The 15,272-nt window shown below is 40.1% G+C and overlaps 2 protein-coding genes across 2 annotated transcripts; both read right to left on the reverse strand.

Moving 5' to 3' along the window:
* Window positions 1-3,391: 3,391 nt before the first annotated feature.
* On the reverse strand, window positions 3,392-5,892 carry LOC110490514 (cytochrome c oxidase associated subunit FA4L3). The gene is made up of 5 exons (XM_090199123.1): window positions 5,698-5,892; window positions 5,502-5,560; window positions 5,147-5,235; window positions 4,711-4,771; window positions 3,392-3,981 (listed from the first exon to the last, which is right to left on the reverse strand). The coding sequence occupies exons 1-5, from the start codon at window positions 5,804-5,806 to the stop codon at window positions 3,913-3,915; spliced, it is 387 nt and encodes a 128-aa protein (XP_090055249.1). The 5' UTR covers window positions 5,807-5,892; the 3' UTR covers window positions 3,392-3,912.
* Window positions 5,893-11,182: 5,290 nt separating this feature from the next.
* On the reverse strand, window positions 11,183-13,521 carry LOC110490515 (cytochrome c oxidase associated subunit FA4L3). The gene is made up of 4 exons (XM_090199124.1): window positions 13,226-13,521; window positions 12,871-12,959; window positions 12,435-12,495; window positions 11,183-11,700 (listed from the first exon to the last, which is right to left on the reverse strand). The coding sequence occupies exons 1-4, from the start codon at window positions 13,265-13,267 to the stop codon at window positions 11,632-11,634; spliced, it is 261 nt and encodes an 86-aa protein (XP_090055250.1). The 5' UTR covers window positions 13,268-13,521; the 3' UTR covers window positions 11,183-11,631.
* Window positions 13,522-15,272: the final 1,751 nt, after the last annotated feature.

The following is a 15,272-nucleotide window of genomic DNA, read 5'->3' on the forward strand; positions in this document are numbered from 1 at the left end:
TCAAACATAAAGATATAAAACTGTATTTTTTTGTGAAGAATCAACAACAAGTGGGACACAATCATGAAATGGAACGACATTTATTGGATATTTCAAACTTTTTTAACAATCAAAAACTGAAAAATTGGGCGTGCAAAATTATTCAGCCCCTTTACTTTCAGTGCAGCAAACTCTCTCCAGAAGATCAGTGAGGATCTCTGAATGATCCAATGTTGACCTAAATGACTAATGATGATAAATACAATCCACCTGTGTGTAATCAAGTCTCCGTATAAATGCACCTGCACTGTGATAGTCTCAGAGGTCCGTTAAAAGCGCAGAGAGCATCATGAAGAACAAGGAACACACCAGGCAGGTCCGAGATACTGTTGTGAAGAAGTTTAAAGCCGGATTTGGATACAAAAAGATTTCCCAAGCTTTAAACATCCCAAGGAGCACTGTGCAAGCGATAATATTGAAATGGAAGGAGTATCAGACCACTTCAAATCTACCAAGACCTGGCCGTCCCTCTAAACTTTCAGCTCATACAAGGAGAAGACTGATCAGAGATGCAGCCAAGAGGCCCATGATCACTCTGGATGAACTGCAGAGATCTACAGCTGAGTGGGAGACTCTGTCCATAGGACAACAATCAGTCGTATATTGCACAAATCTGGCCTTTATGGAAGAGTGGCAAGAAGAAAGCCATTTCTTAAAGATATCCATAAAAAGTGTTGTTTAAAGTTTGCCACAAGCCACCTGGGAGACACACCAAACATGTGGAAGAAGGTGCTCTGGTCAGATTAAACCAAAATTGAACTTTTTGGCAACAATGCAAAACGTTATGTTTGGCGTAAAAGCAACACAGCTGAACACACCATCCCCACTGTCAAACATGGTGGTGGCAGCATCATGGTTTGGGCCTGCTTTTCTTCAGCAGGGACAGGGAAGATGGTTAAAATTGATGGGAAGATGGATGGAGCCAAATACAGGACCATTCTGGAAGAAAACCTGATGGAGTCTGCAAAAGACCTGAGACTGGGACGGAGATTTGTCTTCCAACAAGACAATGATCCAAAACATAAAGCAAAATCTACAATGGAATGGTTCAAAAATAAACATATCCAGGTGTTAGAATGGCCAAGTCAAAGTCCAGACCTGAATCCAATCGAGAATCTGTGGAAAGAACTGAAAACTGCTGTTCACAAATGCTCTCCATCCAACCTCACTGAGCTCGAGCTGTTTTGCAAGGAGGAATGGGAAAAAATGTCAGTCTCTCGATGTGCAAAACTGATAGAGACATACCCCAAGCGACTTACAGCTGTAATCGCAGCAAAAGGTGGCGCTACAAAGTATTAACTTAAGGGGGCTGAATAATTTTGCACGCCCAATTTTTCAGTTTTTGATTTGTTAAAAAAGTTTGAAATATCCAATAAATGTCGTTCCACTTCATGATTGTGTCCCACTTGTTGTTGATTCTTCACAAAAAAATACAGTTTTATATCTTTATGTTTGAAGCCTGAAATGTGGCAAAAGGTCGCAAAGTTCAAGGGGGCCGAATACTTTCGCAAGGCACTGTATGTTAGCTGGGAACATGTGAATGAAGAACCTGTTAGTACATTCTGAAATAATAAATGTAGTATTTTGAAAACTCACCTAAAAAGTTTATACGTTATTAGAGATTTATTAGAGACAGATTTCAAATCAACATCAATTCCAAGACACTGTATATGGGTAGCGAGGTAACAAGAGTTCAGACTTTGCCTCACAGGGAGTCTACCTGTCCAGGCTCACCCAGTGGTTAAATGACACATGCTCATCTGTGGTAATGGCAGCTACAGTGCCCTCAGAAAGCATTCACACCCTTGAGTTTTTCCACATTTTGTTGTGTTACAGCCTGAATTTAAATAGATTAAATTGAGATTTTGTGTCATGGGCCTACACACAATACCCCATAATGTCAAAGTGGAATTGTTTTTGGACATGTTTACAATTTAATTAAAATTGAAAACCTGAAATGTCTTGAGTTTATAACTATTCAACCTCTTTGTTATGGTAAGCCTAAATCATTTCAGGAGTAAAAATGTGCTTAACAAGTCACATAAAAAGTTGCATGGACTCACTCTGTGTGCGATAATAGTGTCTAACATGATTGTTGAATGACTACCTCATCTCTGTACCCCACACATGCACTGAGTGTACAAAACATTAACTCTACAAGGTGTCAAAAGCGTTCCACAGGGATACTGGCCCATGTTGACTCCAATGCTTCCCACTCATGTATGGCTAGTTGTGCATTCTTTTATAGGTCCTTGGGTACAAAAATTGTACTGGACTGTCAGTTGACTAACTGTAGCCCGTCTGTTGCTCTTCACAGTTGGCTGGGAGTCCTTTAGGTGGTGGACCATTCTTGATACACACAGGAAACTGTTGAGCATGAAAAACCCAACAGCCTTGCAGTTCTTGACACACCCAAACCGGTGCGCCTGGCACCTACTACCATAACCTGTTCAAATGCACTTAAATATTTTGTCTTGCGAATTCACCCTCTATATGGCACACATACACAATCCATGTCTCAATTGTCTCAAGGCATAAAAAATCCTTCTTTAACCTGTCTCCTCCATCTACACTGATTGAAGTGGATTCAACAGTTAATCAATAAGGGGTCATTCACCTGGATTCCCCTGGTCATTATATGTCATGGTGAGAGCAGGTGTTCCTAATGTTTTGTACACTCAGTGTATACATGTAGTAAGTGGTGATATAATAATAACGCTTTATGAGAGGGACATGTAGGTGTTATTGCTCCACCAATCCGTAAGAGGACTGTCTCTGCACACAGACACAACAGACACACACTGTCTTGAGGGTAACTCTATCCCCATCCTGCTCTCCCTCTGCCTGATTACTGTAATCAGTAATTATGTTAAGAGAGGGATTGGCTCCAAGCAGCCCAGACTGGTGCATTAGGACTGTTCCATCAGTCAAGACAATGCATGGGCGATAATGTTTTCTGAATACTAATTCTAGACTGACATTTTGGGACACAGACAGAAGCCAGACAGAACTATGATGTCACCTTATGGACAGTTTGGCACAAGGGCTTTCGTTACACAGGTTAATGTCTCCATCAGACACACTTCTGGGGACAGAGACAGAGAGAAGCCAGACAGAGCTGTGATAAAGTTACCTTGATGATAGTTGGGGACACAAGCTTTTGAAAACAACCACCAGAATGGACATACTTAATGGACATACTTAACGAGCTTTTGAAAACAACCACCAGAATGGACATACTTAATGGACATACTTAATGGACATACTTAACAAGCTTTTGAAAACAACCACCAGAATGGACATACTTAACAAGCTTTTGAAAACAACCACCAGAATGGACATACTTAACTCATTAATAACACGAGCAATGGTACATTTTTATTGCAATAATTATTATTTCTCACACATATACAGTTTGTTTCACAAACAAACAGCTTTGGTCACATTTAGAGTCAGCTATAATGCAGTACAGTGCAGTTACATCACTGGGACAGACAGACAGCTGGTTTACAGTGAAGACTAAAGCTTTTACTCTTTACAGCCTGGTGATGTAAGTAACACTACAGCTGTGGACATCCTCAGTCCTGGGGAAAGTATTGAGCTCAGTTATACCCCACCAGTATAGCAGAAGCGTTTCCGCACACTAAGTATCAGAGAATCTAGTCTGGGCAGAAAGGATTCTGCTAGACTGGGAAGGGTGCAGGAAGGGCAAGGAGGCAGCTCTCATTCAGGATGGAGGGGGGGAGGAAGGGCAAGGAGGCAGCTCTCATTCAGGATGGAGGGGGGGAGGAAGGGCAAGGAGGCAGCTCTCATTCAGGATGGAGGGGGGGGGGGGAATGGGAGAGAATGGAGAGAAATAGAAAGATAGAGAGATCACTTAGTCATACTCTTCACCAGCTCCAGCTCTTCAATGGGCCTCCATTTCTGGTTGATAGTGACTAGCTGCAGTTGGGAGAAAACCACACCCACTTACACAACAACAACAATAACACTATCGGTCAAATGTTACTACAAATACTCACCAGCGTTGGGGTCAATTCCATTTAGATTTAGTCAATTGACAAAGTCAAGTAAAGTTTAAGTTCCAGTTTTCCTCAATGCTTGATTAGAATTACAGTTTCAGTCAACTTCCTGGATTGACAAAATTGAAATGGAATTGACACCAACCCTGCTGCTTCACACTACACCCACAGTCAATCAATCCCACAGGGCATCAAATCATCTCTACTGTATCTGCCTCCTTCATCAACAGGTCCCCTTGCAAAGAATCAACTGTGAAGATGTACAGATGTTTAGATAACAGTTGAAATTACTTTTAGATGACAGTAGAAATGGGAGATGTCCCGCCCCCCGATGGGTGCCCAGCCCTTTATGGTAACCTGGCTATGTTGCTCTGTTGTGTGACTCAGCAGAATAGAGGAGGAACCACTGCATTGGCACACAACCTATACCCATAACATTACCCACAGAGTGGTCTCAATACCCATACCAATATCAATATCAACTTAGAGTGGTCCTCTATCAGAAATAACTAGGCATATGAAGAGGGTTTATAATGTAAAGCTTACACAGCACACTAATTAAGCCAAAAAAAGCAAGAAATGTCAATACTAACAGATAGGTAAGAAATAGACAGACATAAAAAAAAGTGTTTATAATGTTATCAATCACCTTCTGTGGTTTAGATGGGTCCAGTCTCTCCCAGGGTTCAGGGTTTGTGCTTTTATTTAAACTGAAAGAAAGTTAGAGAAATTATACATCTCTGACTGCTATGCCAGGGTTTGTCTTTATCGAAATATAAAGTTAAAGGGGCAGGCTTGTCAGAGACTGATAAACAAATTAACTTAATGAAATCAGCATGGGGCTACAGTTAAAACTAGATCATACCAGGTTAGTACTTCAAGTTTCTAATCGTACCCATTACTAGAAACACAAGGAAATATAATGCACATGCAAATAAGATAAAATGCGGATTCCCCAGAACAAGATTAAATCTTACCCTATACTAAAAATACTAAAAATGCTTTAGTAAAGTACTAGGTTTATTTGGGTCCAGGAAGCCATAACAATGTACAGCAAATACATGATAAAATACATCAAATCTCACATGACATCCTTCTTTGTAAATAGGAAGTAGAGTGAGGTAGAGGTGGCTCCTACAGCAGCCAATGCCACAATGCCGATCAGAGGAATGAGCTGGGAGAGAGAAACAGGTAGCTGTCAGGATAAGGGCCTCATACGTGGATAGCATGGTTGGTCCTAACTCTATTTGAGAATTGGGTTCTACATATTTTAATTCAGGAAGCAAGGGAAATGGAAGTCCCATAAATAAATACAACTTCAATTATTTATTTGTAATTTAATTTAAACTCTTGCAGGGAATAACCTTGCTAGGATAGGAAGAACGAATGACCCTCGGCAGAAACCATAGAAACACATATAAGAAATAGAGAGAAACTCACCTCTTTCCTCTTCCTCAGCATCTGAATAAATCCAGACTTCATTTTTATTTTCAAATTCCCTTCAAGTATTTAAAAGAAAACACGTAGGATTATTTTAAATGATTGAGTCAGATATTAATCTGGTAACAAGTATTATTCTGTCTAGCAAATATTTAATCCTATAAGGCAACAGGTCTATAGATGCTGTCCGTCTCACCTGCTGCCGCCAGAGTCCCAAGGTCCTTGTGAGCAGAGCATCCTGATCGTCTATTGAAGTAGGCTACTATCCGACCTGAGGTGATACGAGTTGTAAAGCACTTAGACATTTTCGCTAGTGAAATCCTTCACAGCGTTTCAATTGAGCCTGGAGGTTGTTCAACTTTCCTCTGTGAGTGTGAGCGCATCGCCCCCCAGTGGTTTCAAATGTTCAAGGTGAAAATGCCAAGTACATTTCTGTTGCACGTTTTCTGAGCGTCCTGAAAGTAGAGAACTCTTTCAAGTAAATATAATTGTTAGAACCATTTCGATAGAAATTATTTAGGGAAAATAAATATGTTTCAAAAACCCTTATATTTTGTTTATTGTGACTCCTGGTGTTTACCTGTACTGGACCAACAAATGAATATGTTGCCGTCAGTCATTGATAGACACCAAGCAAACACATCGTTTTGAACTACACTGAACATAAATATAAACGCAACATGTAAAGTGTTGGTCTCATGTTTCATAAGTTTAAATAAAAACTCCCAGAAATGTTCTAGACACACACACAAAGCTTATTTATCTCAAACGTTATGCACAAATTTGTTTACATTCATGTTAGTGAGCATGTCTCCTTTGCCAAGATAATCCATCCACCTGACAGGTCTGGCATATCAAGAAACTGATTAAACACCATGATCATTTCACAGGTGCACCTTGTGCTGGGGACAATAAAAGGACACTTTAAAATGTGCAGTTTTGTCACACAACCCAATACCACAGGTGTCTCAAGTTTTGAGGGAGCGTGCAAATGGAATGCTGACTGCAGGAAGGTCCACCAGAGTTGTTGCCAGAGGGGAGAGGGGAATATTTCTGTCTGTAATAAAGTGCTTTTTTACATTCATGCTAAGACACAATCATTACCTTGCTCAGTTTGTCTATAAAACACTGTTAATTTTGTAACATTTCTACCGTGTCACCATCTTGAAAGTATCACGTTCGGTGTTCTCGAAAACGCTCTCATGCACTACTTTACCTGTGTAGTGAGCAGACATTTTTTGGGCTACGTTTTTTGTCAATTAAAATGCATTATACTAATTCCATGACCATTATACACTGAGTGTACAAAACATAACATCTTCGAGGCATGTACTCCACTCGGTGTCGAAAGCGTTCCACAGGGATGCTGGCCCATGTTGACTCCAACACTTCCCACAGTTGTATCAAGTTGGCTGGATGTCCTTCAGGTGGTGGACTATTTTTGATACACACAGGAAACTGTTGAGCGTGAAAAACCCAGCAGCATTACAGCTCTTTATACTCAAACCAGTGTGCATGGCACCTACTACCATACCCATTCAAAGGCACTTAAAGATTTTCTCTTGCCTCTTCACCCTCTGAATGGCACACACACAATGCCTGTCTTAATTTTCTCAAGGCTTAAAAATCCTTCTTTAATCTGTCTTCTCCCCTTCTTCTACTCTGACTGAAATGGATTTAACAGGGGACATCAATAAAGGGTTCATAGCTTTCACCTGGATTCACCTGGTCAGTCTTTCATGGAAATAACAGAACAAGTTCATAATGTTTTGTAGTCTCAGTGTATGTGTTGATGTCAAAGTTTATTTTATTGTATCTTGTTTTCTCAGAGGAGAAAAGCATGCATGCAATTATGTAAACATAATTTGCGCTAGTGGAGAAGGAGTCTAATTTTATGCAAGCAAATTTGTTTCCATGTTTCCTCTCCTCGCCTCCTCAATTATCTTTAGACTTCTTCAAACGGAGGCAAGGAGAGGAAGGAGGGAGTGGACGTGAGGAATCGAGGAAATCCAATTGAGAAAAGGCCAAGGAGGCATCAAGAGAGGAGAGAGGATGTGAGGAATCGAGGAAAGATTAATTGAGAAACAGACAATGTCCTAACGCTCTCAATGTGTGTATTGTGATTCTAGTGCCCTCTATTGCCAGTGCAGGCCTAGGCCCGACACCTGTTGCTCCATACCTACAGCCTGACCAGCTGCATTGAGCAGGTCCTGACTCACAGGAATAGGGCTACACACACTTGCACAAACTACAGAGAGTCCAACGCCTAGAATAAAAAATGTGGATGTAGACTATTTATTGGGCTTGCATTCTACGTGGTACCTCCTCCTTCCAGAGGAGGTTGGTGGGAGGAGCTACAGGAGGACAGGCTCATTGTAATGGCTGGAATGGAATAAATGGAAGTGTACAGTATATGGACGCCACGTTTGACTCAGTTCCATTTATTCCATTCCAGCCATTAAAATGAGTCCGTCCTCCTATAGCTCCTTCCACCAGGCTCCCCAATCCCTTCATAGTTTGTCTGAATGAGCCTTGGTTATCAATCTTGAGTTAAATTATCACTAGACTGAGACAGAGAGAGAGAGATCTGTCTTTGTGTCAGTCACTCATGCTTTCTTTTACTAAACAATGCAGCATAACTGTCAGTCACTGTCTCACCTGGAAGATATGTTAGCTGGAAACATGTGAATGAAGAACCTGTTAGTACATTCTGAAATAATAAATGTAGTATTTTGAAAACTCACCTAAAAAGTTTATACGTTATTAGAGATTTATTAGAGACAGATTTCAAATCAACATCAATTCCATGTTTATTCAACGTGATTTTATTGAAATGACATGGAAACAACGTTGATTCAACCAGTGTGTGCCCTGTGAGAAGAGGCAGAGAGACGTGAGTCAGATTCACATGATTAGTTATAATTTGGTAATGACAGAGGTCATACATCCGGGTTTTGACATTGACTGATATATTATAGGACAAGAGTGCTGTCTGTGGTCTCTTCTGCTTCTATGGAAGGCTAGAGTGGTGAGGTACTGTTTGTGCTGTTGTATTACACTAACACCACTAGATGGCGGAGTTGTCAGCAGTATGGTGTGTTCTGTCCAGACTTGAGCCTAGGTGTTACAGTTAGGAAGAAGGGAAGCAAACACTCATGCTGATAACCACTACATTTGACTAGCCTGTTTTCCTTCTATACTAATAACCACCACACTGTGACTAGTCTGGTTTCAAGGCAACAGAGCAAGTGTGTTATTGGTTAGTTAGGCAATCTTCTTGTTTACATTTCCCACAGATGAGAGATTTACAGACGCCTAAGTCACAATGAGCTAGACTTCCTGATCACAAGACAGGAGTGTGAGGGGCAGAATGTGGGTATGTGTGACTGTTGTCACGTACACACACAGGCCCAATTCAAACCCTTTACATGTGCACCTTTAATTTCTTTCCTCTTTCCTCTAGGTAAGTCCAGATCTCACACAATCGAATGGGTGTAAGCAAGGGTTCTGTTGTATAGCTTTCACCCATCCAGTCATATCAGATCATTGATTACATCAAGGTAATATGGACAGTCTTTTTTACTTGAGATCTCAAATTGATATGGTTATAGAGAAATATCTGTTGATATATGGGTAGCGAGGTAACAAGAGTTCAGACTTTGCCTCACAGGGAGTCTACCTGTCCAGGCTCACCCAGTGGTTAAATGACACATGCTCATCTGTGGTAATGGCAGCTACAGTGCCTTCAGAAAGCATTCACACCCTTGAGTTTTTCCACATTTTGTTGTGTTACAGCCTGAATTTAAATAGATTAAATTGAGATTTTGTGTCATGGGCCTACACACAATACCCCATAATGTCAAAGTGGAATTGTTTTTGGAAATGTTTACAATTTAATTAAAATTGAAAACCTGAAATGTCTTGAGTCAATAACTATTAATAACTACTACAATAACTACTAACCTCTTTGTTATGGTAAGCCTAAATAATTTCAGGAGTAACAATGTGCTTAACAAGTCACATAAAAAGTTGCATGGACTCCCTCTGTGTGCGATAATAGTGTCTAACATGATTTTTGAATGACTACCTCATCTCTGTACCCCACACATGCACTGAGTGTACAAAACATTAACTCTACAAGGTGTCAAAAGCGTTCCACAGGGATACTGGCCCATGTTGACTCCAATGCTTCCCACTCATGTATGACTAGTTGTGCATTCTTTTATAGGTCCTTGGGTACAAATATTGTACTGGACTGTCAGTTGACTAACTGTAGCCCGTCTGTTGCTCTTCACAGTTGGCTGGGAGTCCTTTAGGTGGTGGACCATTCTTGATACACACAGGAAACTGTTGAGCATGAAAAACCCAACAGCGTTGCAGTTCTTGACACACCCAAACCGGTGCGCCTGGCACCTACTACCATAACCTGTTCAAATGCACTTAAATATTTTGTCTTGCGAATTCACCCTCTATATGGCACACATACACAATCCATGTCTCAATTGTCTCAAGGCATAAAAAATCCTTCTTTAACCTGTCTCCTCCATCTACACTGATTGAAGTGGATTCAACAGTTAATCAATAAGGGGTCATTCACCTGGATTCCCCTGGTCATTCTATGTCATGGTGAGAGCAGGTGTTCCTAATGTTTTGTACACAGTGTATACATGTAGTAAGTGGTGATATAATAATAACGCTTTATGAGAGGGACATGTAGGTGTTATTGCTCCACCAATCCGTAAGAGGACTGTCTCTGCACACAGACACAACAGACACACACTGTCTTGAGGGTAACTCTATCCCCATCCTGCTCTCCCTCTGCCTGATTACTGTAATCAGTAATTATGTTAAGAGAGGGATTGGCTCCAAGCAGCCCTGTCTGGTGCATTAGGACTGTTCCATCAGTCAAGACAATGCATGGACGATAATGATTTCTGAATACTAATTCTAGACTGACATTTTGGGACACAGACTGAAGCCAGACAGAACTATGATGTCACCTTTTGGACAGTTTGGCACAAGGGCTTTCGTTACACAGGTTAATGTCTCCATCAGACACACTTCTGGGGACAGAGACAGAGAGAAGCCAGACAGAGCTGTGATAAAGTTACCTTGATGATAGTTGGGGACACAAGCTTTTGAAAACAACCACCAGAATGGACATACTTAATGGACATACTTAATGGACATACTTAATGGACATACTTAATTGACATACTTAATGGACATACTTAACAAGCTTTTGAAAACAACCACCAGAATGGACATACTTAATGGACATATTTAATGGACATACTTAATGGACATACTTAATGGACATACTTAATTGACATACTTAATGGACATACTTAATGGACATACTTAACAAGCTTTTGAAAACAACCACCAGAATGGACATACTTAACAAGCTTTTGAAAACAACCACCAGAATGGACATACTTAATGGACATATTTAATGGACATACTTAATGGACATACTTAATGGACATATTTAACAAGCTTTTGAAAACAACCACCAGAATTGACATACTTAATGGACATACTTAATGGACATATTTAACATGCTTTTGAAAACAACCACCAGAATTGACATACTTAATGGACATACTTAATGGACATACTTAATGGACATACTTAACAAGCTTTTGAAAACAACCACCAGAATGGACATACTTAACTCATTAATAACACGAGCAATGGTACATTTTTATTGCAATAATTATTATTTCACACACACATACAGTTTGTTTCACAAACAAACAGCTTTGGTCACATTTAGAGTCAGCTATAATGCAGTACAGTGCAGTTACATCACTGGGACAGACAGACAGCTGGTTTACAGTGAAGACTAAAGCTTTTACTCTTTACAGCCTGGTGATGTAAGTAACACTACAGCTGTGGACATCCTCAGTCCTGGGGACAGTATTGAGCTCAGTTATACCCCACCAGTATAGCAGAAGCGTTTCCGCACACTAAGTATCAGAGAATCTAGTCTGGGCAGAAAGGATTCTGCTAGACTGGGAAGGGTGCAGGAAGGGCAATGAGGCAGCTCTCATTCAGGATGGAGGGGGGGGGGGGGGGGGGGGGAGAGAAATGGGAGAGAATGGAGAGAAATAGAAAGATAGAGAGATCACTTAGTCATACTCTTCACCAGCTCCAGCTCTTCAATGGGCCTCCATTTCTGGTTGATAGTGACCAGCTGCAGTTGGGAGAAAACCACACCCACTTACACAACAACAACAATAACACTATCGGTCAAATGTTACTACAAATACTCACCAGCGTTGGGGTCAATTCCATTTAGATTTAGTCAATTGACAAAGTCAAGTAAAGTTTAAGTTCCAGTTTTCCTCATTGCTTGATTAGAATTACAGTTTCAGTCAACTTCCTGGATTGACAAAATTGAAATGGAATTGACACCAACCCTGCTGCTTCACACTACATCCACAGTCAATCAATCCCACAGGGCATCAAATCATCACTACTGCATCTGCCTCCTTTATCAATAGGTCCCCATGCAAAGAATCAACTGTGAATACAGATGTTTAGATAACAGTTGAAATTACTTTTAGATGACAGTAGAAATGGGAGATGTCCCGCCCCCCGATGGGTGCCCAGCCCTTTATGATTTATAGTCCTACTTGGCTATGTTGCTCTGTTGTGTGACTCAGCAGAATAGAGGAGGAACCACTGCATTGGCACACAACCTATACCCATAACATTACTCACAGAGTGGTCTCAATACCCATACCAATATCAATATCAACTTAGAGTGGTCCTCTATCAGAAATAACTAGGCATATGAAGAGGGTTTATAATGTAAAGCTTACACAGGACACTAATTAAGCCAAAAAAAGCAAGAAAATGTCAATACTAACAGATAGGTAAGAAATAGACAGACATAAAAAAAGTGTTTATAATGTTATCAATCACCTTCTGTGGTTTAGATGGGTCCAGTCTCTCCCAGGGTTCAGGGTTTGTGCTTTTATTTAAACTGAAAGAAAGTTAGAGAAATTATACATCTCTGACTGCTATGCCAGGGTTTGTCTTTATCGAAATATAAAGTTAAAGGGGCAGGCTTGTCAGAGACTGATAAACAAATGAACTTAATGAAATCAGCATGGGGCTACAGTTAAAACTAGATCATACCAGGTAAGTACTTCAAGTTTCTAATCGTACCCATTACTAGAAACACAAGGAAATATAATGCACATGCAAATAAGAAAAAATGCAGATTCCCCAGACCAATATTAAATCTTACCCTATACTAAAAATACTAAAAATGCTTTAGTAAAGTACTAGGTTTATTTGGGTCCAGGAAGCCATAACAATGTACAGCAAATACATGATAAAATACATCAAATCTCACATGACATCCTTCTTTGTAAATAGGAAGTAGAGTGAGGTAGAGGTGGCTCCTACAGCAGCCAATGCCACAATGCCGATCAGAGGAATGAGCTGGGAGAGAGAAACAGGTAGCTGTCAGGATAAGGGCCTCATACGTGGATAGCATGGTTGGTCCTAACTCTATTTGAGAATTGGGTTCTACATATTTTAATTCAGGAAGCAAGGGAAATGGAATTCCCATAAATAAATACAACTTAAATTATTTATTTGTCATTTAATTTAAACTCTTGCAGGGAATAACCTTGCTAGGATAGGAAGAACGAATGACCCTCGGCAGAAACCATAGAAACACATAGAATAAATAGAGAGAAACTCACCTCTTTCCTCTTCCTCAGCATCTGAATAAATCCAGACTTCATTTTTATTTTCAAATTCCCTTCAAGTATTTAAAAGAAAACACGTAGGATTATTTTAAATGATTGAGTCAGATATTAATCTGGTAACAAGTATTATTCTGTCTAGCAAATATTTAATCTGTGTAGGTCCATCCTATAAGGCAACAGGTCTATACAGTAGATGCTGACCGTCTCAAAGTCCCAAGGTCCTTGTGAGCAGAGCATCCTGATCGTCTATTGAAGTAGGCTACTATCCGACCAGAGGTGATACGAGTTGTAAAGCACTTAGACATTTTCGCTAGTGAAATCCTTCACAGCGTTTCAATTGAGCCTGGAGGTTGTTCAACTTTCCTCTGTGAGTGTGAGCGCATCGCCCCCCAGTGGTTTCAAATGTTCAAGGTGAAAATGCCAAGTACATTTCTGTTGCACGTTTTCTGAGCGTCCTGAAAGTAGAGAACTCTTTCAAGTAAATATAATTGTTAGAACCATTTCGATAGAAATTATTTAGGGAAAATAAATATGTTTCAAAAACCCTTATATTTTGTTTATTGTGACTCCTGGTGTTTACCTGTACTGGACCAACAAATGAATATGTTGCCGTCAGTCATTGATAGACACCAAGCAAACACATCGTTTTGAACTACACTGAACAGAAATATAAACGCAACATGTAAAGTGTTGGTCCCATGTTTCATGAGTTTAAATAAAAACTCCCAGAAATGTTCTAGACACACAAAAAGCGTATTTATCTCAAACATTGTGCACAAATGTGTTTACATTCCTGTTAGTGAGCATTTCTCCTTTGCCAAGATAATCCATCCACCTGACAGGTCTGGCATATCAAGAAACTGATTAAACAGCATGATCATTACACAGGTGCACCTTGTGCTGGGGACAATAAAAGGCCACTTTAAAATGTGCAGTTTTGACACACAACCCAATACCACAAGTTTTGAGGGAGCGTGCAAATGGAATGCTGACTGCAGGAATGTCCTCCAGAGTTGTTGCCAGAGGGGAGAGGGGTGTATTTCTGTCTGTAATAAATCCCTTTTATGGGGAAAAAAAACATATTCTGATTGGCAGGGCCTGGCTCCCAAGTGGGATGCACCCCTGCCCAGTCATTTGAAATACATAGATAAGGGCCTAATGAATTTATTTTAATTGACTGATTTCCTAATATGAACTGTAACTCAGTAAAATCTTTGAAATTGTTGCATGTTGCATTTATATTTTTGACCAGTATATGTGTATTGTGTTAATATAATCCTACTGTTTTGTTTGGAAATGGTATCATTGTATAATGTAATTTACCATTTTTACAGGATCATATAACTTGGAATACATTGAATGCCTTCACAAACCTAGCGGACTAAACTTTATGATGAGCTTCACCAATGCGGAGTGGAGTCGAGACCAGGGCCCATATTCACAAAGCATCTCAGAAAAGGTCTTAGGAATCCTGTTAAAACCTTTTTTAAGGTATAAAAAAACTTCCAGCTCTGAGAATGACATTAAGACACTGCACAGACAAACACTGAGACAGAAGTAAAATCAACTCATAAAAGTTTTACTCAGTTGGTAATCACCACAGTTTGAGTACTGCAATGTAGTGATGTTATGTTTGATACCGGCATGTTTCGAAGTTGCTTGTCAGTGTACTTCAAAGCAGTGTAGTGATGTTATGCCTGTATCTCTTTATCAGAAGCAAGTGATCAATGATGTCCAAAGCTTTGTTTCGTCTAACAACCACCTGATTGTTTTGGTAATGGTTTTGGTAGAAGACAAAAAGGCTACTCTGCACACGTGCTACAGCGTGTGGGACGTCATCTATAATAATTTGGCTGTTCTAAATTCTTTTGACCAGCAGGTGCCACCAGTGTACACTGTGTTGTTCAAAGCCTCAAGTAATGAACCTATTTTCGACACTATTGGCTGGAAAGCCTCAATGCTCAGGAAGCTTCGTTTCCCTATCACAACTGCAATGTAAAGATAGTGATGACACCCATTGACATTGTTGTAAATTTGGGAA

Source organism: Oncorhynchus mykiss, chromosome 15 (genome assembly GCF_057628025.1).
Source record: "Oncorhynchus mykiss isolate SJ-2025 chromosome 15, ASM5762802v1, whole genome shotgun sequence".
Lineage (NCBI taxonomy): Eukaryota > Metazoa > Chordata > Actinopteri > Salmoniformes > Salmonidae > Oncorhynchus > Oncorhynchus mykiss.

Bases quoted from the DNA above. Each gene is read 5' to 3' on its own strand.
- LOC110490514 (XM_090199123.1), bottom strand. From the start codon at position 5,806: ATGTCTAAGTGCTTTACAACTCGTATCACCTCAGGTCGGATAGTAGCC. The intron at 5,561-5,697 runs GTGAGACGGACA...AAATACTTGAAG, and splicing joins TGGGACTCTGGCGGCAGCAG to GGAATTTGAAAATAAAAATG. The intron at 4,772-5,146 runs GTGAGATTTGAT...ACTTTCTTTCAG, and splicing joins TTTACAAAGAAGGATGTCAT to TTTAAATAAAAGCACAAACC.
- LOC110490515 (XM_090199124.1), bottom strand. From the start codon at position 13,267: ATGAAGTCTGGATTTATTCAGATGCTGAGGAAGAGGAAAGAG. The intron at 12,960-13,225 runs GTGAGTTTCTCT...TCTCTCTCCCAG, and splicing joins TGCTGAGGAAGAGGAAAGAG to CTCATTCCTCTGATCGGCAT. The intron at 11,701-12,434 runs GTGATTGATAAC...TCCCAACTGCAG, and splicing joins ACCCATCTAAACCACAGAAG to CTGGTCACTATCAACCAGAA.